At 42.1% G+C, this 26,429-nt stretch overlaps 1 protein-coding gene across 4 annotated transcripts in view; it reads left to right on the top strand.

Moving 5' to 3' along the window:
* Nucleotides 1-26,429, top strand: part of FTO (FTO alpha-ketoglutarate dependent dioxygenase) — a 373,561-nt gene that overhangs the window by 27,372 nt on the left and 319,760 nt on the right. For 3 of the 4 annotated variants that reach the window (XM_031027338.2, XM_081806585.1, XM_081806586.1), the window contains exon 2: nt 5,933-6,055. The exons of the other annotated variant lie outside the window; for it this stretch is intronic. In XM_031027338.2, the coding sequence (XP_030883198.1) occupies nt 5,933-6,055 (123 nt within the window). The remainder of the gene's footprint in view (nt 1-5,932; nt 6,056-26,429) is intronic. 4 annotated transcript variants of the gene reach the window in all.

Genomic DNA, 26,429 nt, shown 5'->3' with positions numbered 1-26,429 from the left:
CTATTGTGGACATTGCTGCTATAAACATCGGGGTGCACGTAGCCCTTCGGATCCCTACTTTTGTATCTTTGGGGTAAATACCCAGTAGTGCAATTGCTGGATCATATGGTAGCTCTATTTTCAACTTTTTGAGGAACCTCCATACAGTTTTCCAGAGTGGCTGCACCAGCTTGCATTCCCACCAACAGTGTAGGAGGGTCCCCCTTTCGATAGGACTATTTTTTAAGGCCCTTTGATGCATATTGCCTTATTACCTTTTCGAAAAGGTGTATAAATCTTTGTCAAGATAGGTTGTAAAAAGTATCTGGTTTTATAGTGTGTTTCTTAGATTACCTGCAAGTGAATTTGGGATCTCACTGGGGCTTTTATTTTATTTATTGTTATTATTTTTTTAGAGGCGGGAGGTGCAGAGGGAGAGGAGAGAGAGAATCTTAAGCCTGACATTGGGCTCCATCTCATGACCCTGAGATCATGATGTGAGCTGAAATCAGATGCTTAACCGACTGAGCCACCCAGGCGCCCCGACACTGGGGATTTTAAATGCACGAGGTGATCTCGAGAAACTACTGGCTACCAAGAGGAGATGAAAGAAGACATTGAGGAATAAAATCTCAGGTGTTGCCCTGGAAATGGCAGAGTGGTATGGAGGCTCACAGCTATACTTGTGACCTGGGCCCTCCTTGGACTCTGCTGCGGGAGGGGGGTGGGCTGAGAAGAGCTTGGCCCCTTTTTACATTTATACGTTTATACCTTTAGGTAAGATTTCTTTCAAATTAATAGTTCAAAACTCTGACAAGTTTGAAAGGTACTGATTAGCAGATCACTTAGTTCACTAGTGCTATTTTCAGACTTGTGATTCAGAATGGACCTTGTTTCTGCCTCTGCTGTTTTCTTGAAAAGTCAGTGTTCTCATTTCTTGTTGCCTTTTTAAAAAAAGATTTGTTTATTTTTTTAAAGATTTATTTATTTGAGAGAGAGAATGAGAGAGAGAGAGCACATGAGAGGGGGGAGGGTCAGAGGGAGAAGCAGACTCCCTGCCGAGCAGGGAGCCCGATGCGGGACTCGATCCCTGGACTCCAGGATCATGACCTGAGCCGAAGGCAGTCGCTTAACCAACTGAGCCACCCAGGCACTCCTTGTTTGTTTATTTGAGAGAGAGAATGAGAGCACGAGCAGGGGGAGGGGCAGAGAGAGAGGGAGAGAGAGAATCCACGAGCAGACTCCTTGCTGAGCGCAGAGCCAGATGCACAGCTGGATCTCACGACCCTGAGATCATGACCTGAGCCAAAACCAAGAGTCCACTGCCTAACCCACTGAGCCAGCCAGGCGCCCCTCATTGTTGCCTTCTTAAAGGAACCGTCTTGCTAGCCTGCAGGAGGGAGGAGTGACCTCCAGAGTTAGGCATCTCTACTGTCCCTGCTGCGCTTTGCAACTCTCCTGTGAACCTGCTTGGGGTCTGTGTGGTTAGGGCAGTGTGGTGTCAAATCACTTTCCAGAGCCAGCTCCACTGTCGGAACTGTGAAGTATCTGTTTTAGGCTAGGTAGAGGTTCAGGCACCTTAAGGGCAGCCACTTCTTATCTTGCTTTTATTAGTATTGGTGTCAACATGCTCTAAAATGCGATGACCTGCTCTCCTTTCTGATAAAAAGAAAATGACCTGCCTGGCATGGATGCAGAGAGAGGTGCCCGAGGCCGATTACATTGTCCCCTCTCATAACAGCAGCAGGTTAAAAAACACACACACACACACACACGCGCGCGCACACACACACACACGCACGCACGCTTGCACACAGGCCTGCAGATTTCTGTTTATCCATGGGAATGTTTGACATTTTTGGCTCCTGATGAAATGTGCTGGATCCAGAGGAAGGAATGAATGAGTAAGGAGAAAAAGGAGTCTAGCTTCTTAAGAGAGATTTGCAGACACGAAGGGACTTAAATCGCGACCCTGGAACAGCCTGTTGGCAGAGCCCTAAGACCCGAAACCCTAGAGGGAGCTCCTTTTTCAGTCTGTGTTTTATTCTAATCTACATTTATTTAGAGCCAAGATCGCTAACATGGCTTGGCTGACTTCTCTAGAGGTGAACTAAATATAGGGCTACCTGTAGAGTTTATAGTCTCTGAGGAGATGACAGTGTGGAAAATTAGAGAGATAATTACCCACTCTCCAGCAAAGCAGGATTTTCTTCTCAGTTAAATGTATTTACTTACATGCTTTTGAGGACAGAGTCTGCGAACTCTTGGAAAAAGTTGTAGCTATTCTGAGATGTTTGGTGTAATTTAAGCCTTTTTTTAGACAATAATTGTGCGGTTTCACCTGTCATCTTGAAATATAAATTATATAGAGATAACATGAAAAGAAAGTTGTATGTGGCACTTCAGGTAGCTCAGAAAAAGATTTGAGTTTGTCTTGTGTCTGTCATGGCCACGCTCTTTGAGTCGTTATAAAGCACATTATATAAGGATTTACTCTTCAATTTTTTAAATTTTATTTTATTATGTTAGTCACCATACATTACATCATTAGTTTTTGATATAGTGTTCCATGATTCATTGTTTGAGTATTCCTCTTCAATTTTTAAAAAAAAATTTTTTTAAGGATTTTATTTATTTGACAGACTAAGAGCACAAGCAGGGGGAGTGGCAGGCAGAGGGAGAGGGAGAAGCAGGCTTCCCGCTGAGCAGGGAGCCCGAATGGGGGCTCGATCCCAGGACCCCGGGATCATGACCTGAGCCGAAGGCAGATGCTTGACCGACTGAGCCACCCAGGCGCCCCTCCTCTGCAATTTTAAATCGCAAAATGTAACTTCCTTTAGCCAGAATAAGAGTTTTACGTTAATGGAAGACTGATGGGCAAAAAGGTAGAAAAGTCTTAACAATAACAGTAATAAAAGAACAAAAGCAATACTGAACCCACATCATATAAGCACGCAGATTCTACAAATTGAAGCTGTTTTTGGAAATTTGTTTAACTCCATCCTTTGAATCAACTCATGACAAACCATTTTTCAAAAAGTGTACAGAATGGAAAAAAACATTTAAAAAGCATTTCTTGTTGTAGTGGTATTACTAGGTCAAATCTTAACAGGGCAATTCCTTGCCAGATCTCTCTCTCCTTCTCCTTAAGATGTGAAGTTTTGCGCTTGTTAACATAATTTGCACGTGGTAAAAAAAAGGCGGATAATACCACAACTTCAGTTTCTGGATTTCTGGTCTTTTATTTAGGCTTCTTATGAATGAGAGATTCAGTCTCTTCTTTTTTAAAGGAAGTAATCTGTATTCCTAGCACTGTTCATCCTGTTCTGCAATGTTATGAATCCTTGGTACAAAATTTGAGAAGAAAAGACATTCTGTGGTAATGTAGGGACTCTTTAATTAATTTCCAAAATGACAGTTCTTTTCTCCCAGAATAGAAGAGTGTAGTGTTCACTTGATTGCAAATCCCAAATGTCTACAACTCAGGTTGGGTGGCCAATATCACGTTAGAGTGGATGTGCATTAAAGTATTTCATGCATTTGCTCAGTATGAGTTTGAAAAACCCTACTACATGTGACAATTCCCATTTATTTAGTTAGTTAGTTATTTAAAGGTTTTATTTATTTATTTGTCAGAGAGAGCACAAGCAGGGTGAGCAGCAGGCAGAGGGAGAAGCAAGCTCCCTGCTGAGCAGGGCTCCATCCCAAGACCCTGGGATCATGACCTGAACTGAAGGCAGACGCTTAACGACTGAGCCACCCAGGTGCTCCCAACAATTCCCATTGAACAGTGGCTTAACCATGACTTTTCTCACATCATAGAAGGAAGAAGGAGGTTCTTCTGGAGCAGTGGCTTAATCATTATAATCACGGACACTGGTACTTTCTAGTTTGCTGCTCTGCCATCCTAACCAAGTGGACTTTTTGGCCATTAGCTAGTGATCACAAGGTGGTTGTAATAGGGCCAAACGTGGTGTTCTCACGTAGCTGTGTTCAAGGCAGGAAGAAGAGAGTGGGAAGACACAATATTAGGATTGATAAGAGGACTATGTGTTTGGTCATTTCTCATATATATTTGGTCTTCATTCCATATTCTCAGCTCACTGCTCCCCAAATTCTTGGGATTTCCTAAGTGGTGAGCCTGATCAAGGTGTTTTTTTGTAATGTTAATGAGGTGACCTTTGGAAGGCACCTAAGGTGGGGCTGAGCATAAGGTTAGAGGGTTGGAACTTTCCCATTGTCGTGTCCTTCCCTCGCCCCCCATTCAGAGAGCTTAGCTTTGGGGAACACAAGAGGATTTGGGGCATGTGGCGCACCTGGAGGGAGTGCGGCAGCTCCAAGCTCCTTTCTCTATACCTTGCCCTATGGGTCTCTCCCATCTGGCTGTTCCTGAGTTATATCCTTTTATAATAAGCCTGTAATCTAGTAGGTAAACTGTTTCTGGGTTCTCTGAGCCACTCTAGCAAATTAATTGAACCTAAGGAGGAGGTCATGGGGACCTCCGATTTATGGCCAGTTGGTCAGAAGTACAGGTAACAGCCTGGGCTTGTGACTGGTGCCTGAAGCCCATGGTGGGTGTGGGAGCCTCCAATCTAGCCAGTTGGTCAGAGACACAAGCAGTAATAACCTGGGCTTGTGATTGGCTTCTGAAGTGCAGGGGGTCGGGGCCCAGTCTTGTAGGACTGGACCCTTAACCTGTGGGATCTGAAGTGCTCTCTAGGTAGGCAGTGTCAGAATTGAGATGAATTCTCAGGCACCCTGCTGGTGTCTGGAAAATTCCTTGGTGCTGTGTAGGATTCCCTCCTGCCATTGGAACTGGTATCAGAACCAAAAGAAGATAAGAGAGAGTTTTTATATTAGGACACTCTTTCCCACAGGCCTTCTAGCAGACTTCTCATTATGTCCTCTTGGCCAAGTCTGGATTACCTGGCCATTCTTGGTTGCACGAAAGCCTGGGAATTTAGTATCTGGCAAAAGGGAATGAAATTTCTGTGTGTCATAGGCTGAATGTTTGTGTCCCCTCACATTTGTGTGTTGAGTCCTGATTCCCAGTGTGATGGTATTTGGAGGTGGGGTTTGGGGGGAGGTAATTAGGGTTAGATGGGGTCATGAGGATGGGGCCCTCAAGATGGGATTAGTGCCCTTAAGAGACATCAGAATGCTCATACGGTCTTTCTCTCTCTTTCCCTCTCTCCATCCTCACCCTCCCTCCCACCGTGGACACAGAAGTCCTTTGAGCATGCAGTGAGATGGGGCTGCCTCAGAACGAAACTTACCTTGGCAGTACCTTGATGGATTTCTCAGCGTCCACAGCTCTGAGAAATAAGTTCGATTATGCCATCCAGGCTGTGGGGTTTTTATGACAGTCTGCGCTAAGAAGCCTTACCTGGCTTCTGGCGCTCTTGATCCATTGCTTGGAATTGTGCTTATTGCTGCCCTGTTCATAGGGATGGAGAAGAAAGAGGTGGTGAGCAGGCAGCCAGTGGTTTCTGCCACATTCAGTTAATGTATGACTGGAAAGGGGACTTTTATCTTTTGTTCCAGAATGGCCAAGGAATGTGGCCTTTGTTAACCATATAATACAACCTTTTGACACAAACACATATAAAACCAGGATTAGAACTTGGAATCATTCATGCAACACATTTAATTAACACTTCCAGCATTCCAGGTTGGTGCTTAAAGCTGAGGATGTTGCACTGAATAAGATGGACAGTCCCTGAACTCATAGGGCTTATAGACAAGTTGGACAGAGAGATTAGGAAAGAGACGCTTGCAAAATAGTGGCATAAATGCTTCGAATGAGGGGAACACACAGTTTGCTGTGCAGTGAGTGGACGTCCACTCACACTGATGTCGGGGGTCAGGGAAGGCCTCCTGGAGGAGGTCACATCCTTACCCATGTCCTGAAGCAGGACTCCGTTCATGCATTGACCACCCTCTTTTTGTGCAGGTATTCTCGAAAAATCAAGGCAAAACCAAGTCTGCTCCTCATGTGGAAGCTGGCAGTTTGGGAATTCCGCGTACTGCTTGGAGGGTAATTGAAGGAGCAGCTCAGGAAGCGGCACAGCACAGGGTAAATAGCATCGTCTTCGAAGCCAGCCAGACAGAAGTTTCTGCCTCTAACTGGCAGTGTAAGAAACAGGTCTTTCCGGAGCCTCAGTCTCTGATTTTATAAAATGGGGGGAAATAATTCATCTCCGTGTAGACGCCATAGTAGAAATGGCCAGCACTGATGTGGCACGTGCTCTTTATCGCACTTGATGTACATGTTCCTCCTGTGAAATCTTATTATTAGCTCCGTTTTAGGTGAGGAAAGTGGGGACAGAAAGGTTAAGTAATGCACTTGGAGGTCTGCAGCTGGTGGAGCTGGGTTGGAACGCGGGCCGTCTGGCTTCTGAGTCCACTGTACGGGAGAAAAAGTCGATTGGACTCCTCTGTACTCTGCCGCAGTGGACTACCACCTTAGTGTCCTCCAAACCCTCCACCATCAGTGAGCAATTTCTGCCCGTACCCAAGTCAATATGGATTCCTTTCTGGAAATCTTGGGATCATCCGCTCTGTCCCCATCTATCTTTAGCCGGGCACCGGTCTCTCAGCCCATGAGCCGCTCTAACATCTCCACCCTCCTCATTCCTGCCGCCTCTGCAGATCATCTCAAAATACCTCCTTCCAGCCCAGTTGCAGTTGCCGCAGCCTCCTCCGTGGTTTTCTCACCGCTCTTCTTCCCTTCTCCCCCAGCCTCTGTTTGCGGAGCCATCTTCTGTTTAGCTAACCAAATGGTTTTTCTCATTATTGGACTGGTAGGGACTCATTGTAGGTCTTAGTTAAATGTATTCCCATTGCCCGTAGGCTCAAGTCCAAGTGACATAGGTGTGTGGGTCTCCTTTTAGTCCCAGGCCACTATCTAACTTACCCTTCTCCTCCCAGCTCTGCCTCGCCTTTCCTCCCCCTTCCAGGTCTCTCTGTTTACTACTTATTTCGTCAGGGACACCCCCTTCAACTTCAACGTCAACTTCACTTCGTCCCTCCGACCCTCTGTCCTCCTCTGTCCCCCCAGTTCATCTGGGGGCAAGTCCAGCTCCTCCTTGAGATTTAGCTCTAAAGTTTCTGCCTCTGCAAATCCTTCCGTCCGTTGTGCCCATTCATCAGTTTACTTTATGTTTCATCGCTGCATTGGCGTACTTGGTCTGTCTCTTTGGTGGCGAGTCCCTGGAGTGTGGGAATCCTGTCTGCATCTGTTTCTGCAGAGCGCAGAGCAGTTTTGGAAGGCCTATTGTGATATGTATTTTTAATTTTGCAGGATGGACACATGTTACTGATTTCTGTGTGCGGGAGATTCATATGCGGGCGTGCGCGCACACATACACCCACTCATATGTGTGTGTACGTTGGGTGCTCGTTGTTACCCAGCAGAAATTTGAGCCTTCATTTGTTTTGCCTGCGTGGAGCCCTCTAGGGAAACATATATTGGTTCTCCCGGCTTGACGTTCTGAGGAAGCAGTGTGTATTCAGTGATGTCTGTACGGTTTTGCATGTAGTTTTTCCAACAGTTTTTTCACCACATTAATAACATGCTAGAAATCATCACATTATATAGAGGGATTATAATAGGAAATAACAACTCTCACCTTTATTCCTCCCCAGCTTCCCCACTTAGAGATGACCACTCTTTTTTTAAAATATACAATTCATTTTTTTTAGAAGCTTATTCACAGGGTTGTGGGGCCATCACCACTGAAATTTAATTTTAGAACATTTTCATGTCTAAAAAAACCCCCTTATACTCGTCAGCTGTCACTGCCTATTCACTCCTATAAACCAACACTCCCAGCCCTGAGCAACTGCAAGTCTACTTTCTTTGTTTATAGATTTGCCTGTTAGAGGCATTTTATATAAATGGAATCATTTAATAAGTAGCCTTTTGTAACTGGCTTCTTTTACTTAGCATGACCTATATGTTTTCAGGGTTCATCCATGTTGTATAAGCACTTTTCTTTTTATGGCTGAATAATATTCCATTGTGTGGATGTACCACAGTTTGTTTATCCATTCATCACTTGATGGACATGTGGGTTGTTTCTACTTTGTGGCTATTGTGGATGATGCTGCTATAAACATTTGTGAACAAGTCTTTTTATAGAGATATGTTTTCATTTCTCTTGGCCTTATGCATAGGAGTGGAATTGGTGGAGTCATGTGGTAACTGTATATTTATTTATTTAAGAGAGGGTTGGGAAGGGGAGAGGGAGAGAGAGAATCCAAAGCAGATTCCCCGCTCAGTGTGGAGTCAGATGCGGGGCTTGATCTCACGACCTTGAGATCATGACCTGAGCCAAAACCAAGAGTCGATGCTCAACTGAATGAGCCACCCAGGCGCCCCCATATGTTTAACTTTTTGAGGAACTGCTAGACTGTTTTCCAGGGCAGCTGTACTATACATTACATCACCACTAGTAATGTGAAAGGGTTCCAGTTTCTTCACATTCTTGTCAACACTTGTTCTTGTCCATCTTTTTACTGCTCTCATTTAATTCTCATAGGTCGATGAGCTAGCCAAAGAAAAATATTCTGACTCTTATTTTATGGATGAAAACTTCAAGTTGACAGACAGATGGATGAGATGCCTAGTATGTGTGTGAATAGAGGGGGAGAAGAGGCATGGATAGTTCAAAACAATAGATCATCCAGAAATAATTAAAAAGTTTTTCAATCAGTTATTTAGAGCTATATTTCCCATCCCCACCTTTTTGTTCCATCAGTGTGATTGTGGTTTTCTTGCGTGCCTTTTTTTTTTTAAATTGAGTTATAATTCACATAACATGAAATTAACCATTTTATGAGATGACAGCTCTTGTTCATGGGTATTTCTGGTAGTTAAATATAAAAATATTTAATCTTTAAAATCTTTAAAAGTATTTGCATATGTTTAAAAATTCTTTTTCTTTGTTGTTTATTAAAAAAGCAGAGGGAGAAATACAAATTTGCTCTCGAGAGGGCCATTGTAGATATACAGAATGAACAAGAATATAAGGACCATAAGGCAAACCAAAAGTCACTTGTTTTGAAGTAATTAAGATAATTGGGTTGCCTTTCTTCCATCCTTTAGATACAGTCTTTTCAAAATTAGAAAGATCTGCCTGCCTTGTATTCTGACATGAATATTTAGCAGTGTCATCTCTAACCCTAGGATCACACGGTAAATGTTAACAAGAAACACCAGAACTTGTGTTTTTCCTGTCTTATTGTTTTTCTACAGGAATGGTGACAGCTAGAATGGCTTTATGACATTGTGCCTACAAAACCGAATGTTACATGTGTAGCTACCTGGGTAGGTGTAGAGTGTATTTTTTTAAGAGCTGGACATACTGACTGGATGTCATCAGTTACATCTGTTTTGTAATCCTGAAGAATTTTACATATCCTTTGACAAAAATTGCAAATAAGGATTCTACAATTAATTCTATTTCCATGTTAGGTTTCTGTGAAGTAAATGGAATATATTCTGAAAATATGAAACTTCTCATGTACACACAGGTGGGAGAAGTGCTTTATATAATATTTTCAGGGTTTTTATGCTTATTTCTTCTCATTGTGCTACAATTTTATTTTTTGGTGAGGAAACATGCACATTTCACTTCAGGTTTTTTACTCATTCTGTTTCAATTCTCCATCTCCTATTGCTTGTTTTCAAATAGAGACGTGGTTTCTGTCCGCTTCGGAGAATCATGAGGGCCACTGAAAATGTTATCTGTGGCTCAGCTGACAGTTTTTACTGCTGATCTGGTGGTTACCAGGTCTGTCACTTTTTCAGTGTGTTTTAGAGTCCCCGTGTCTCCCAAGACTCTTCTTCCTTCTGCTGCCCACCTCACCCTGAACAAAATTGCCCTGTATATTCTAGTTATAAAATAATTAATACATATACATTCATCCATACAGTACTGGAAGGTTTCCAGAAGAAAGCAAAAGTCATTCTTAATCTTGCTTCCCAGACAAACAGAACCACTGTGAAGATTTTGGCCTGTGACGGGGCTTAGTCAACTATGGCCTGTGGGCCAAATTGGGCCTGCCATCTGTTTTCATAGGGCCCGTGACCTAAGAGTGGTATTTACATTTTTGAATAGTTGAAACAAAATCTAAAGGAGAATAATATTTTGTGATATGTGAAAATAATATGAAATCTAAACTTGAGTTTCCATAAAGGAGGTCTTATTGGAACACCGTCATACTCACTCACCTCCATATTGTACACGCCCTCTTTCATGCTAAGATGGCGGAGATGAGGAGCTGTGCCAAACCAATGGCCTCCAAATCTTGAGGTAGTTACTGTCTGGCCCTTTACAGAAAAAAATTTGCTGATACCCGGTCTATAACCTTCAAGACTTTTTCCCGGTGCATTTATGTGAAGATGTTGTGTGTGTATTTTTTTTAAACAAGGGAGTCATCCTGTGCGCTTTTGTAATCCACCCTTTTTATGGAGTATCATGTTTACCAGTAACTTCTGTTAAGTTCTTTTTGTTTGGAGGCGCCCAGGTGTTTCAGTCGGTTAAGCGTCTGCCTTTTGGCTCAGGTCAAGATCCCGGGGTCCTGGGATTGAGCCCCGTGTCGGGCTCCCTGCTCACCTGGGAGTCTGCTTCTCCCTCTCCCTCTGCCCCTCCCCGCACTCCTGCTCGTGTGCTCTCTCTCTCTCTCTCTCTCAAAAAATAAAATCTTTTTTTAAAAAGTTCTTTTTGTTTGTTTTTTCCACTGAATTGAAATGAGAACCACTACTTTTTTTTTTTATTTAAAGATTTTATTTATTTATTTAATTAACAGAGAGAGAGAGAGACAACGAGAGAGGGAACACAAGCAGGGGGAGTGGGAGAGGGAGAAGCAGGCTTCCCGCCAAGCAGGGAGCCCGATGTGGGACTCGATCCCAGGACCCTAGGATCGTGACCTGAGCCGAAGGCAGACGCTTAACCAACTGAGCCACCCAGGCGCCCCAGAACCACTACTTTTCTTGTGTTTGCGTTAAATAAACCCATTAGATGTTACCTAGGAACAGTGGTAATAATAGTGATAACTGAATCCCTTGAATTGATTTTAATTGTTTAAAGAATTAAAGAGATTTTTTTTTTCCTGCCTGACTCATGAGATAGGTAGTGGTGAAGCTGCCAAGATAGTCATGAGGAGCCAGGATCTTGTTAGCATCCTGCTCTGTCATTCTCAGCATATAATTTCCCTGAAAGATGGTGAATAGACTCTCATTGCCGTGTGACAAATTACCACAGAACTTCTCAGGACTTGAAACAACAAATATTTATTATCTTACATCTTCTGTGGGTCATCAGTCCAGATATAGCTTATAGCAGCATGCCTCTGGCTCCGTCAGGGTCTCTCATAAGGCTGCACTCAAGATGCTGGCTGAGCCTGCGGTTATTTTAAGACTCGAGTAGAGTAGGAGGGCATCTGTTTTCAAGCTCACTCTTGTGGCCCTTGGCTGGAGGCTGTTGGCTGGAAGAGACATCAGTTCCCTACTACAAGGGCCTCTCCATAGGGCAGTTTCCAGCGTGGCAGTTAGCTCCCCGCATATTGTTTCTGAGTGAGAGAGAAGCAGACAGGAAGTTACAGTCTTTTTGTAACCTAATCTTAGAAGTAATATTCCATTACTTCGGTAGTATTCTGTTTGTTAGAAGTGAGTCACTAGGCCCAGCCTATGCTCAAGAGGAAGAATTACATGAGGGTCTGAATACCAGGAAGCAGGGGTTATCGGGGGCTCTCCTAGGGGCTGCTTACATCAGTCAGCGTCAAGTTTCATTTAAAGCTGGTGGATAGGGGCACCTGGGTGGCTCCGTCAGTTAAGCATCTGCCTTCGGCTCAGGTCATGATCCCAGGGTCCTGGGATCCAGCCCCACGTTGGGCTCCCTGCTCAGTGGGGTGTCTGCCTCTCCCTCTCCTTCTGCCCCTGCTTGTGCTCTCTCGTGTGGTCTCTCTCTCTGTGTCAAATAAATTAAACCTTTAAAAAAAAAAAAAAGGTGGTGGATAGACCCTCAGGCATTGGTCTGAGGTCCTTGCACGAAGGGGAGGGTAGAAAGGCTTTTTTTTTTTTTTTTTAAAGGAAAACAACAGTAGACTTGCATTTGTATTTCATCAGGTAGAATTATGCCATATGACTACCCCAGCTGCAAGGAAGTTTGGGAAAGCAAGCTTTTTGGGTGCGCCCATTGTGGCCCAGGTCATAATCAGGATTTTGTGGACAGAAATAATTGTCAGAATAGACGCTGGGTGGGCAACAGAGGGTATCTACTATACCCACCATCTAAGGCGGTTGTAAGGGTTCAGTGTGGTAACAACCCCATGCTTGTCTGGTTTATAATATGCTCTCAAACTAGCTGTGCTTATTGCTATAGCTTATAAGTTATATAAAGTAGCTTTGGAAGTTAGCTTGTTGATAAAACAGGTCCTCTTGCATTGATACTGAAAGAAGTAGCACAGAAAGAAGAAAATAGACATTGATCGAGTACCTGGTATGTGCCAGGCATTTTATTAATATGCTGATTTAATCCTCATAATAAACCTGTGAGGTAATGGGGCACCTGGGTGGTTCAGTCGGTTAAGTGTCTGCCTTTGGCTCAGGTCATGATCTCAGGGTCCTGGGATCGAGCCCCGCATTGGGCTCTTTGCTCAGCGGGAAGCCTGCTTCTCCCTCTCCCACTCCCCCCTGCTTGTGTTCCTGCTCTCGCTGTCTCTCTCTCTCTCTCTCTGTCAAATAAATAAATAAAATCTTTAAAAAAAAATAAAAAATAAACCTGTGAGGTAGGTTTATTTGCACCATTTTACAGATGAGGAAACCAAGGCCCCATATTGTTGAAGGAGCACATCCCACTGGTATGCTTTGAATGGGTTATAGATAGATTGTAATGATCTCTAGTTTAGCTCTTAGCTCCTGGAGTGGGCGATTGAGGATTGGGACAGCTGGATCCTCTGGGCCCTATCAGCTGCAGCCCCAGCAGCCTCTTCTAGTTACTCCACGGTGCCTTGCAAATATCATTTTTTACATGCTTCATGATGTGGAACAGGTTTGAAAGTATTGCTCTTTCAGCGAGTAGGTAGCAGAGCTGGAATTTGAACCCAGGTGTGTGTAGGTCCAGAAGCCTTCCTTCTTTCTATGACTGGCCCTTCCCTATCACTATAAGTAGTGAATCTTGGTTAGGCTGAAATAGGAGTTAAAATCCAGCTTCATTGAATACATAAAGTATTGTGTTTCTTTTATCCTTACATGCTTCTCTTTTGATACTTCTCTCTTATATTTCTTCCTCCCTTGTTTTTAATATATATTTTATATAAGATGCTTATATATAATGTATATATTAGATGCTTGATATATAATATATATATTATGTATATGTATATCAGATGCTTAAAAGGGGGTTTAAAAAGAGATTAAGGTGTAAGATTATAAAGTTATTTAAGTTATTAACATTATTTGCTATTTCGCTATTGTCTGAATGGAAACTTACTTGGCCACTAGGTGTCTCCTTTTGGTTCTGTTCGTTCTCCTATGTCACACTCTTAGGAGCCTAAAAGGGATATAAGGAAAATTAGATAACACAGGATTAAAAAGTGAGTGGGACCTGGACTCTGATGATTCCAGCTGCCTTTTTTGTCTTTTATTCTGTACTTCTGTTCCTCCTTGCTCATGGGCTGATATTGAAGTCATAGATCAATTCTCTGGAAACTTAGATGAGTCTTTGATACCTCCTACTCATTTATAAAAGTATAGTAAAGTGGGCAGAAAGAACTGTGCTCTAGATCTAGACACACTAGGTAGTAAAATAATCCTACGTGTTTGCTGAGTATTTTAGGGACAATTTTTTTTTTTTTAAATTTTTTTAAGTTTTTATTTTAATTCCTGTTAGTTAACATACGGTGTTAGGGACAATTTTAATAACAATTTATTCTCATGGGAATAGTTGTGCCTAGAAGGCAAATAATGATTGCATTGTTAATATAAATTTCCCTGTTCTTTGATAGAGTAATACTGGCTGTTAGCTACCTGTCTTATCTCCTGTATTTCTCGCAGGAGCCCTACATCATTGCCATTCTTCCCTGATTTTAGAGGTGAAGAAATTGAGGCTTAGAGATTGGTTAATTTGGCTTCAAGTTTAATAGAGCTTGTTTGCTTTCAGATTTTTGTCCCCTCCACTTGGAAGTTGTTCATTCATTATAATAGTGGGGAGAGTTCGATTTAATTCAATAAAATTTTAAAGTTCCCAAGAAATAATTCAGCCAGAAGCACTTCTGGAACCGTGGTTTGGTTGTGAGCACACAATTCCCGTTTTCTGCAAGTTGTCTTGTAGAAGTGAGCAGTGTGCTCTGGATGTGGGCTCCCTTCAGGAAGGCTACAGGCTCTTTGCAGAATTACAAATTGTGTACACTCAGGGATCACTTCCTTTCACTTGCCTACAAATGCAGCACCCATTATCATAGAAACAGCAGGGCATTTGACAGCTCGGGTTCAGACCTGGTGCTTCATAGAATGCAACATTCTTCTTATTCAATTAGGGGCACACTAAAAAGATGGAAATGCAGCTCGGCCTAGGGTTTTCTGAGACTGCTGGCTGATGTGTTCTCTTTTACCTGAATTTCGATTCTGCATTAATTTCCGGATTTCGCCAATTGTCTTAAAAAAACATCAGCTCCTGCTAGGTTTTCTTTAGTCTCGAATAATTTAATTGTGCTTAGTATCTCTCCGGTTGACTCCCCAGTTGTGGTGGTGATTTCTGCAGACCACAGGAAAATGTATAACAAATGTGAGATGAGAGAATGTTGTCAGGCAGGTAGCATTTTCTCTGGGAAGTCGGAACCGGGAGTGGGAGCGGTCCCCAGCGCTAACAGGCACACCCCCAAGATTTGCCTCCAACGCTGTCACTTCTCTCTCTTTGTTCCCCTCCCCGACTCACTTTCTGCCAGGGATTTGTGACATATTTCGTAGCAGATCAAATGAGCCCCTGACACCTGATTGCCGAGTGCTTCTTGTTTACAGTTGCTTTCCAAGGACACCTAGACAAGATGGAAGGCTTAACGTGCAGTAATTAAATTTGCATCTGCTCTGTGACAGGACTCAAAGGAGTTTCTTCCCCTCCACATATGAATCTCATTGCAGAGCTCCTACTGTCTTTGACCATGCAACATCTAAAAAGGCAAGATGTGGACAGGTAAACAAACATCGATTCAGTCTACTGCCTGTCATTATAATGATGAATATTAAATAAAATCGCTGATCTCCCTTTCTTACTTGACTTTCTACTCTTCACCTACTTGTGTAGCCAGATTTATAACTGGTCTTAAATTTAAGAACTGTAGCTTGGAGGTGATTTTTTTTTCTTTTTAATCTTTTTAAAGGAAAACAAACATTGCTGAACAATCTGGATTGGTTTAACACCCTTTGGATTGTACATTTCTCACAAATGCTAATGAATAATTCAGTAAAGCCAAACACAATCTGCTGGTGGTATCCAGTGTTATTCACACTTGCTAATGAATAATTCCCTTTGGCTTTTATAGAGCAGCTCTGAGGAGTGACTTCTGAGACTCAGATGGGTTATTATTGGGCTATTTGTCAGTGTCCTTGGGGCATTGTGAGCCAAAGTCCAACTTGGCTATCCACTCCACATCCCCTCTCTGATTCTTCTGGGAAACGTGCCGCTCTTTCTGTCTCAGCCTTTTAGCCCTCAAATGTCGCTGCGAGAGAAGCAATGCTCTAACAGGATTCAGCTCCGCTGTAATTTCATTGAGTCACTTCCTTCACTGTTTCATTCAAATAAAGAAGTGTTTATTGAGCACCTTATGAGGTGCAGACTACTGAACATGGCATTGTGTATGTACCAAGGTAAAGAGGGATTTTATGTGATAAGTCCTTAAGGAGAATGTGGGGCATTGTAGGAGAGGCATGGAGTCCCGGAGGAAGATGCTCAGGGTCTTTTTGTCAAAATGATCAGTTACCATTTTCTTATTATGTCCTCAGATATGCATCTCAATGCATATTTGCTATTGATGGTGTCATAGGGGATTATATTGCTTTGGATAAGCCTAAAAATTGATTAATCTTGGAACTGCTTACAGGGTAAGCCCTATAGCATGATTCCGGAGACAGCTGGGTAAGTCTTGTTCATTTCTGCTGCACTGGAATCAGGAATGTGGTATGGCCTGGTTTTACTAGCCTGGAGAGTCTAAGGATGGTGAATGTGGATTTATCTATGCCTGAGTGGTCTATAGACCGTACCTTCGCAATCGGACTGCATAATATAAAACTGTGAGATCAGTGAGGCACATCTAGCTGTAGTGAGATTGTCCCTGGCATCCTGTGTCCGCTTTAGCTTTTTCTGTTCAACTCCTGGTTTTCCCCTCTTCTTTCTGAGCACACTGGAAGATTATAACTACCGGCTTTCTTATAGTGAGGTGGGATCCTGCCATTCCTTCAGACCAATGAAAGGTAAGAGGAGGTGGCAGGTGTCATTTTCTGGTCAAGACATTTAAGAGCTGATGTGACACTCGCGGGCATTCATTTTCTCTGCCACAGTGACCTTGGGGGCTCTGTGTTCTAGACCGTGGAGTCTACATTAGGCTGGGTCCGTGAATGACTGTGTGGAGTAGAGCCCAGCCTCTCCCCCATTGGCCCATATTGGACACAGAACTTGAGCAATATGAACCTTTGTTGCATCAAGGCCCTGAGATTTGGGAGTTTATTCACAATGTAGCCTAGACTGTTTTTTTTTTTACTAATCCAGAGGGATTAGTGCAGGGAGAGATGTGTGTACGTGTGTCTGTATATGTGTGTTATCCAAGGCCTGGTATTCCACAAGATTTCAGCCAGCTTTGTGGGATCTAGTTTCAATTGGGAATTGAAGGGTAGATGTAATTTAGGGACAGAGAAAGTTTACCTCATCAATGAATCTGTGGGAGAAATAACTTTGGTATAAACAGAGTCATGGAAATAAGAGAATAATTAGTAGGAAAAACCAGAGTTGAGGCTATTGTAATTTGTGTAATTCAAAATTAATGAATTTTAAATTGTGTCTAGCATGTTTAATTAGTAAGATTATAAACCTGTAATTTTTCTCTTTGCTTATAATTTATACCAGAGACTGGCCCTCGAGCTAAGAAAGGTTTTTACATTTTTAATAGATCATAGAGACAAGAAGAAGGAGGATATTCAGTAGGGGACACATGTGGCCCACAAAGCCTAACGTATTTACCATATATATATATATATATATAAAACGTATTTACTATATATATATATGTATAGTCTTTTATAGGAAATGTTCGCTGACCCCTGGTTTAAAATCTCCACACACTGTTATCAGAAAGTGTCACATTCACTAAAATGTGAGCTGCTCAAGAATCAGGAGTCAAGGGTTTTATTAGTCTGTGTGTCTTTCTTCCCAGCATGGTGCATGACAGCACTGCGCAAGCTCAGAACAAGTTATTTGATTAAATTTCACACGGAACGCGGGAGATAAGACATTTTAGAGGGTGAGAACTGGTAAGCAATTATGGAAAGCCATAGGTTTGAAGAAATAGAAGTTTTCCTCCTCTGTTCTCTTGGCTGTGACAGTTTTGGATTTTTCTTTTTTAAACCTAATGTGTATGGACATTTATTTCATTTTATACTCATTTTCAAATAAATGTCATATCTTGAAAGGTTTTAAAGATGTTGACTTATACTCTGGCATCACAGTATTGTTAGAGTCTTCTTGTAAATCTGTTCATTGTCGATGTTTTCTCTTCCCCCCACAACACCCAATTCTCTCTCCCTCCCTCTCTTCCTTCCTTCCTTCCTCTCTTTCTTTCTTTCTTTCTCTTTCTCCTCCTCTCTCCCTCCTTCCCTCCCTCCTTCCTTTTCTTTCTTTTTTTCTTCCTTCCTTCCTTCCTTCCTCTCTCTCTCTTTCTTGTTTTTTTGGGTTTTTTTTGATAACTTTCATGCAAGTTTCTATAGGTTCACTCACTCATTCATTCATTTGCTCACTCATAGACCCAAACCCACAGGAGATGAAGGCATGTCCACGCAAAAGCTTTTACACAAATGCTTGTAGCAGCATTATTCATTATAGCCCAAAATAGAAACAACCCCAAATGTCCATCAGCTGATAAATGGAAAAACAAAATGTCATATATCCCTATGACGAAATATTACTCTGTAATAAAAAGGCACGAAGTACTGATAATCCCTGCTGCGGCATTGATGAGCCTTGAAAACATTATGCTAAGTGAAAGCCAGATACAAGAACCTATATATTGTGTGATTCCACTTATGTATAGGGTCTATTATGGGCAAATCCATAGAGACAGAAGGCAGATTAGTGATTGCCTGGGGCTGGGAATGGGGCAAGGCAGGGGAATTGGGAGTGACTGGGGGTGGGGGCTGAGTTCTTTTTTAGGGTAGTGGCGAAGTTCTAAACTTAGATTGTGGTGATGGTTGCAAAACTCAGTGAATATACTAAAAGCCGTTGGGAGCGTACACTCTAAATGGATGAATTTTATGTTGTGAATTATATCTCAATAAAGATATTAAAAATAATTATGCAGTAGATTGCTCATTTTTTCGTTATGCTGCTGATTATTGAAGTAGCAGTTAGGATTTGAATCTCTTCTGTTGTCCCTTGTTGAATTAAAGTTTTCTGGAAACAAAAATTGATTTATTTTCAAATCCCCTCTGCCCCAGCTATTTTAGATGAATTTATTCCACCTTATATACTGGCACATGTGCACAAAGACATATGCACACGAATATTCACTGTGGTATTATTTGTAGTTGCAAAATGTAAGGAACAGTTTAAACATGCATCACAAGGGACATGTTCAAATATTAAGGAAGGTGTAGCTGGTGAACTCCTCTAGTCCCATTAAGAAGAGACAGTTCTCTATGTACCAATATGAAACAGTCTTCAAGATACTTAAAGCAAGACGCAGAATACTTTTTCCTATTTATATAAAATACTTGTATAGAGTATTTCTGGAGAGATTCAATAGCAGTTACCTTATCAGGAGGGAAAGTTTGGGTAAGTCAAGGAATAGGACAGTGACAGTCTTTTGCAGGGTTAGTCTTTTTTTATACACTTTTTTTTTTTTTTTAAAGATTTTATTTATTTATTTGTTAGAAAGAGAGAGCGTGGGTGAGAGAGAGTGAGCGAGAGTACAAGCAGGGGTAGCTGCAGGCAGAGGGAGAAGCAGGCTCCCTGCTGAGCAAGGAGCCCGATGCGGGACTCGATCCCAGAGCACTGGGATCATGACCTGAGCTGAAGGCAGCCGCTTAACTGACTGAGCCACCCAGACGTCCCCACTTTTTTTTTTTTTAAAGATTTTATTTATTTATTTGCCAGAGAGAGAGCACAAGCAGTGGGGACAGCAGGCAGAGGGAAAGGGAGAAGCGGGCTCCCTGCTGAGCAAGGAGCCTGACGCGGGACTCGATCCCAGGACCCTGGGATCATGACCTGAGCCAAAGGCAGACGCCTAACTGACTGAGCCACCCAGGCGTCCCACACTTTTCTTTTCATAGCAGCATTATTCATAATAGTCAAAAAGTGGAAGCAGTACAAATGTGCTATCAACTGATGAATGGGTAAACAGAGTATGGTATCTCCATATATGCACAGAAGTAGAATAGCTGGGTCAAAGGGGATCTGAATATAAGTCAATTTTGTTTTGGGGAATTGTAACTCAAGAAGGTAGTATTTAAGTATTATTAAAAATATTTTAGGGGCGCCTGGATGGCTCAGTAGGTTGAGTGTCCGACTCTTGGTTTTGGCTCAGGTCATGATCTCAGGGTCATGAGATTGAGATCTAGTCCTGTGTTGGGCTCCGTGTTCAACAGGGAGTCTGCCTGCAGATTCTCGCCCTCTGCCCCTCCCCCCCAAAATAAATAAATCCTAAAAAAAATTGTTTTAAAAGTTGATTCCTATCTATAGGTCAGCAACCAATCTTGCATATGTTTGTGCATACCCCTTTTTAATCCACGTGGAATAATTTGTTTGAAGATTCTCCCCCTCTCAAGTACCCCCCCCCCCAGCCACTAATGATGGAGCAATTACGTGGTTCCACAGTAATTTTAACACCATCTTCTAACCCAGCTGTGTGGCAGCAGTCTGTCTTCAGGGCAGGAATGTGGCTTGCAAGGGACAGTATCACATTGCCCACAATTATTTTAACGTCTCCTGTGAAATGATAAATGAAGTTTATAGTTATAATAAAAGTAAACCCATTTCCCCCAAGGTATAAAGAGTTTGCAAGTAAAATTCACAGTCAGATGTGCTGCTTTTTGTTTTTTTTTTTAAGAATCCTGCATTGAGGGCTTAAAAAGAAAAAAAAACAGGGATAGGTTTTCAATGTGGGCATTTATTCATCAAGCCCTATAAGGATGTGAAGTATGAAAATGTTATAGGATTTATGGTTGTATGAAAAGGTTATGAGATTTATAGCTGCCCCTCTAAAACTTACAGTTTTTGTTGTTGATATAATTGAAAAAATTCTTCCAAGTTTTGCATCAGTGTGCATGCTTTATAACATTAACGTCATGTAATTTGCAAAATATCTGCTGGGATTTTTCATGGTCCTAGGAGGTCCTGTAATTTGGCTGTAACTCCTGCTTATTATTATTGGTGCCACTTTGGTTTGAGTCTTTCCTAATTACTGTAAATCCTCCAGCCTATGCCCAGTTACTGGGTAAGACTGCCACCTTGAGAGGTGAGCATCTCCTGTTCACAGTATTTGACACAGTGCCCATTACGGTAATTTAGATGTCTTCTTTGCAAAAGAGCTCATTGGGCTAAGTCTCCCCGTTTTCTCAGCTGGGAAGTGTGGGATTGTAGAAGCAGCTTCCCTTCTCCCTACATCTGCAGCTTTCTGCTATCCCAAGAAGCTAGGACTTCCAGGCTGTCTTCCCAGCTGCAGGAGATCCGGCTGCTGTGTTGTCATTTAAGAGAGTCTCCACTTTCGTGGTGTTCCTGCTGCTCGCTACCTACTGACCCCCAGCCAGTGCTGCTCCTGCTCTCCTTCCACCATTTGTGTGACAGGGCACCTTGCTTTGTGCAATTTTGTCTTTGTTTAATTTTTATATCTTCTGTGCTTTGTTAGTGCAGTGGGTTTGGAAATGTCTCTGACTTAAACCCTGCTGTGAATCCTCTCCTAATCCCTTTCTCAGGGAGGTCCTACATGGGAATTTTATAAGTTGAGGTAGATGTTGATGATGATAATAATGGTGATGAAGAAGTGATATGTCACTTAATATGGACTGTTTGTACTGTTTATTTTTTTAAAAGATTTTCTTTATAAGAGAGAGAGAGAGTGTGCGTGGTGGGGGTGGGGTGGGGGGGAGGATTGAGGGAGGGGGAGAAGCAGGCTCCCCACTGAGCAGGGAGCCTGATGCTGGGCTCGATCCGGATCATGACCTGAGCTGAAGGCAGACGCTTAACGACTGAGCCACCCAGGCGCCCCCATTTGTACTGTCTAGCCTGTAAGGAACCATACTGCTTTTTTGAGTCAAACTTTCCCGAAGTACAGCTGAACCATGGCGAGGCCCAGAGAGTTTGCTGGCTTGTCTTCAAGATTACTCAGCTGTTTAATTTAGTGCTAAATCTGTATGTTAGAATTTCAGGCCCGGAGCATTTTCTATAAACGAAACTGACTTGCAGGCTCAAAGATAACCTTGAACTATAGGGGTTGTCGAGAAATTACTGGTGAGTCAGGACACACAGCACTCCATTAAAATACCTCAACAGTGAACTACTTCGGGGAAAAAAAAAATAATGCTTAGGTATTTAAAATTGTATTTCCCTTCATTATAATCAAAGGAAGTTAACATCTTGTAAAATATTTCTGATTGTCTTTAAATGGTCTTCTAGGTACTTCTGCAGCTTACCGACAGCATGACAATATTGCTGATAGTGATCTTCCTCTTTTTTTTTTTTTTAAAGATTTTATTTATTTATTTTAGAGACAGAGCACAAGAGCGGGGAGGGTCAGAGAGAGAAGCAGACTCCCTGCTGAGCAGGGAGCCCGATGCGGGACTCGATCCTGGGACTCCAGGATCATGACCTGAGCCGAAGGCAGTTGTTTAACCAACTGAGCCACCCAGGCGCCCCGATCTTCCTCTTGATAGTATTGTTTGGTTAGACTGACGAGGAGCTTGTGCTAGAACAACTTATGCAAACCCTTTCCGATGGCTGTGGGCAAACCAGAGGCCACGTCTTTCCTAGGTAAAAGGGCTGACCTGTTACCATGGCTAGTTGGCGTGTACAACATGTGTTAGAAGAAGTAATTATTTTTAGCCGACTGACTATGACCAAGATTAATAGCTCTTGAAAGAGCTATAATGAAAGACTGCCCCAACTGGCTTCTACATTATTCTTTATTTATCCTGCTCTCATCCCTGTCACCTTTGGGCATCAGCCAAATGTCATTTATGTAAGATTTGCCCCTTGGATGTGAGAGGCTCCTCTTTCTTAATGATGGGAGGTGATTGGGCTGCAGGGCTGAGGAACTTGGACAGTTGACACGACCCAGAGGAGAGTCCCTGCAGGTCTGTGGGAGTCACAGGAACAGGACACTCACTCCCTAGGGAGGAAGAACATGAGAATATTCAGCTGTCTGATTCAGATCATTGAGGTATACTTGAGGGATTATAGGGAGTAGTTCAAGGACTCTACTGTCAAGTCTGTAGATTTCAGTGACTTTTCTCTTTGCAGCATTTGCAAGTTTCCTATTCTGAAGAGGATTTTTTTTTTTTTTTGACTGAAATCATGAACTATTTCTAGTTTCATAAAACATGGAAATCTCCATGTGGCAGAGACTTCGAATAAATCCCAAACCCCTGTTGCCTCCTCCTGTCATGGATTTTCCAGTGCAGCTAGCTACACAGAATCCAGTCTGTTGTTTCCCAGTGTCCTCTGTAGCTTTGGTGTGGCCAGGCGACTAACAAGAGCCTGTATCCTGTGGTAGTTTCTGGGATGTTTCTTTATTTGAGAAAGGTGGTGTATGCCCTTTGCCCTTTTCTTCTTAGGCCCTGCCTTTTACCCTGCTGCCGAGAATGTTCAGGGCAGCATTGGGATCTTGAGAGCGAGGGCCAGTCCTTAGGGGTAGCAGATTGGGTCGGCTGGCAGGGGGCTCGAGTCTCTCCGGACAGTAGGAGAATCACCACACCAAGTCTGGCAGAGCCACTGTCCTCTTGGATTTTCTGTCACTTGCAAGCCAAACCTAATCCTAGATAACACATGGTTTGTACTCGTTGCAGTAGAGGAAGATAAATCCCAAACCCTTAGACTCTTGCTCTCCTTCTAAGTAACAGTGTCGAAGTTGAAACGGTTTCCTCACCCTTCCTTCTTTCAGTGCTACAAGTTAAAGCAACCTACAAGTTAAAGCAACCTAAAAAAGATAATGCATTCATTTATTGAAGAACTAAAGACACGAGAGATATATGAAAGATACATGAGAGCTAAATTAGCCAGAGGGCTGGACCAGGAGATCACTCATTTAGTGAGATGTTTACCAGGACTGGTCTTAGTGGCCCTCCGAAAGACTTAGGTCAGGGAGCCCTCACCCCTCGCCAGTGTTGGTGACAGCAGCAGCTTCTTTTCTCAGCTTAGCAGAGGGCCTTGGGGATTCAGCCTCATCTGCTTTCATAAGGACCCTGGGAGCTTTTGAAAATTTCAGGTTTCAAATGTCAGGTCTATTGAGTGCTTTCAGTTCCCTTGTACGATAGCACTGTTTCTATTTTGCCTGACTCATTGGTTTTAGGCCACAATGTTTGCATGTGGCTGTCCTTTCTCTCATATGATCCACATTAGATAAAATGTACTGTATTAGATAACAGCGGATTGCAAATTATTATTAACACAACCGTTTTAAAAGCGAGGCGGAGACGTGTAATTATTTTTCATGACTTTGAAAACTTTGGAAAGAGAAAAGCAGCTCTTTGGTTCACTGTTACATTAGCATTTGTAAAGTGAACCGAGAGAGGTTTTCTGTGCAGTATTTTTCCTTGCTGTTTCTTGCCTTTTAATTTGGAGAATAGCAGGACCTTGTCTTTTGTTCGCACACGGAAAAGTCCATTCAGCTGGAAAACAGAACAGTGTGCTCTTTGTGTACTCAGAGCCTTTGAATGCTTTTGGTCACACACTAGTTGCTGTTTAACTACAATAAAATTGTGACCAAAGGAGATAAACATTTAAAGGATAAATGACAGGGCTGTTAATCCAAAAGCGAGTTTTGTAGCATTGTTATTTTTAGCTAATAGGTATATAGGCGAGAGTCATGGGGATGACTTTTAAGTCTGAAACTGGTGAAATCGTTTCCAACCAGTAAAAAGAAATGTCACTGGATATTTTTAATGGCTGATCATTTTGCATTTTAAAAAGTCACTTGAACGTGTCTAAACAGTCTTTAGAAACTTCTAGGAATTTACCTGATGTATTTGCTAGGCTTGGCTCTGCCGTGTGTGTGTGTGTGTGTGTGTGTGTACAGATATACATATGTATGTGTATATATAGATACATATATACTTCTATATACATATTTTATATAATGCCAAGTGCATTATATAAGAAAAGAGCCTTCAGGGCTTTTAAAAGTCTATGAATTGAGAACTTGATCTGTCTTTGTGCCTATAAAGCATTATAATTTGCCTGCCCCTTTGTGGAGGAAAAGCATTTTTGAGAATTTCCTTTCCCTCTAGGAATGCAAAGGATAAATCTCTGTTTCTGCCCCCCTCCCCCCGCCCCAGCTAAAATCTGGGTCTTTGGCATATGACCCTTTGAGAAGAGCTGATTTCAGTTGTGGTGAGGGTACTCAGGTATTGGAGAGCTGTTTAATTTGGAGATAGGAAATACACAGGGTTCCTCTTGCGATCGCCTAGTACTGGGATGTATTTTGTCTTACCTTCCTCTTCCTTTGGATTATTCATCCTTTTTCCAGGGTATCTCAAAATAAAATAAATCCAAGTACATTTTACAAATGTCTTTTCCTCTTCTGCATTCACATCTCATTATAGCAGGCATCTTCAACTTTGCCCACCTACAGGGGCCACAGAGGGGAAGATGATTAATAAAAGCGGCAACTCTGTCTCAGTTTAGGAGAGACAGCAGGGACTGGTGGTTCTTGGTGCTGAAACTAGAGGTACGTGCACTACCCAGAGGGGCCAGCTATAGCTGAGCTTCAGTGTGAACATGGGCCCAGTGTTTGCAGATACTCTGTTTTTGAAAGAAGCTCAAAATGTGGATTTTTATTTGAAAGCTCTTTATTGTAAAGAGCTCTCTGTGAATTGAATTTTAAGACTTAGATGGTCCACATAAGCCACACTTACTTCCTCAGGCTGGAAGCAGCCTAGGCCTGCCCTTTGTGATCTCTATTATTTAGAGTGGTTATGTAACTAACCAGAGAAGTGATTTGAGGATTCCGCTTCAAGGAAGCTGACCAGCCCGAAGAAGAATATATAGGTTGACATTTGGGGATATCTAAAGAAAAGGCCAGGTTTCCATCATACCGCCCTACAGCGGGGCCCACCAACTGACAACCTCTGTTTCTGTACACACGGCTTCCAATTCCATTTGTATGGCTTCGTTTGAACTTACACCTGATAGGCAGGCATCATCAAGTATGGAGGAATGCCTCCAAAAAATAAGACCGTACAAAGCAAAAAAAAAAAAGAAAACAAAAACCAGAGGGAAGGGAATACAGAGAAATAATACGATGTGGAGAGTTAAAGACAAAACTTCAAAACAAATTATAATTAATATCCTTAGATGAGAAAAAATATTACTTACATGAAACAGGAACAAGATGTTAATCAAAAGGAACATTCATATTGTTAATTCTCTCAGTTGTGATAATGTATCATGGTATTTTAAAAGAGAAGTTGTCTTTCTGTTTAGAGGTACGTACCAAAGAATTACAATTGAAAGATAATGATGTCTGAGGTTTTGAAGCAATTCAGAAAAAAAAAAAGGGTCAGAGAATAGATGAGTTAAGATGAGTAAAATGTTGATAATTGTTGAAGTTGTGTAGTGAGTACATGAGAGCTTATTATACAGTTCTCTCTACTTTTATGTGTTTAAAATTTTCCATAGCAAAATATTTTTTTAAAGGAACATTTAGAGAGCAAAAAAGAACTCTAAGAAATTAAAACTATGATTGTAAAAATCAAAACTCCAATAGGATAAGAAACAAAGTAGAACTCAGAAAGTAGAACAAAAAGATAAAGCAAGATATAAAAATAGAGGATCACGAAGGGGTACGTGCACCCCGATGTTTATAGCAGCAATGTCCACAATAGCCAAACTGTGGAAAGAGCCAAGATGTCCATCGACAGATGAATGGATAAAGAAGATGTGGTATATATATACAATGGAATATTATGCAGCCATCAAAAGGAATGAGATCTTGCCATTTGCAACGACGTGGATGGAACTGGAGGGTAT

The sequence above is a fragment of the Leptonychotes weddellii genome, chromosome 16 (assembly GCF_054177405.1).
Source record: "Leptonychotes weddellii isolate Sample4059 chromosome 16, ASM5417740v2, whole genome shotgun sequence".
NCBI classification, from domain to species: Eukaryota; Metazoa; Chordata; class Mammalia; order Carnivora; family Phocidae; genus Leptonychotes; species Leptonychotes weddellii.
The sequence above is the reverse complement of the archived record's forward strand: the minus strand, read 5'-3'. Positions and strand labels throughout refer to the sequence as shown.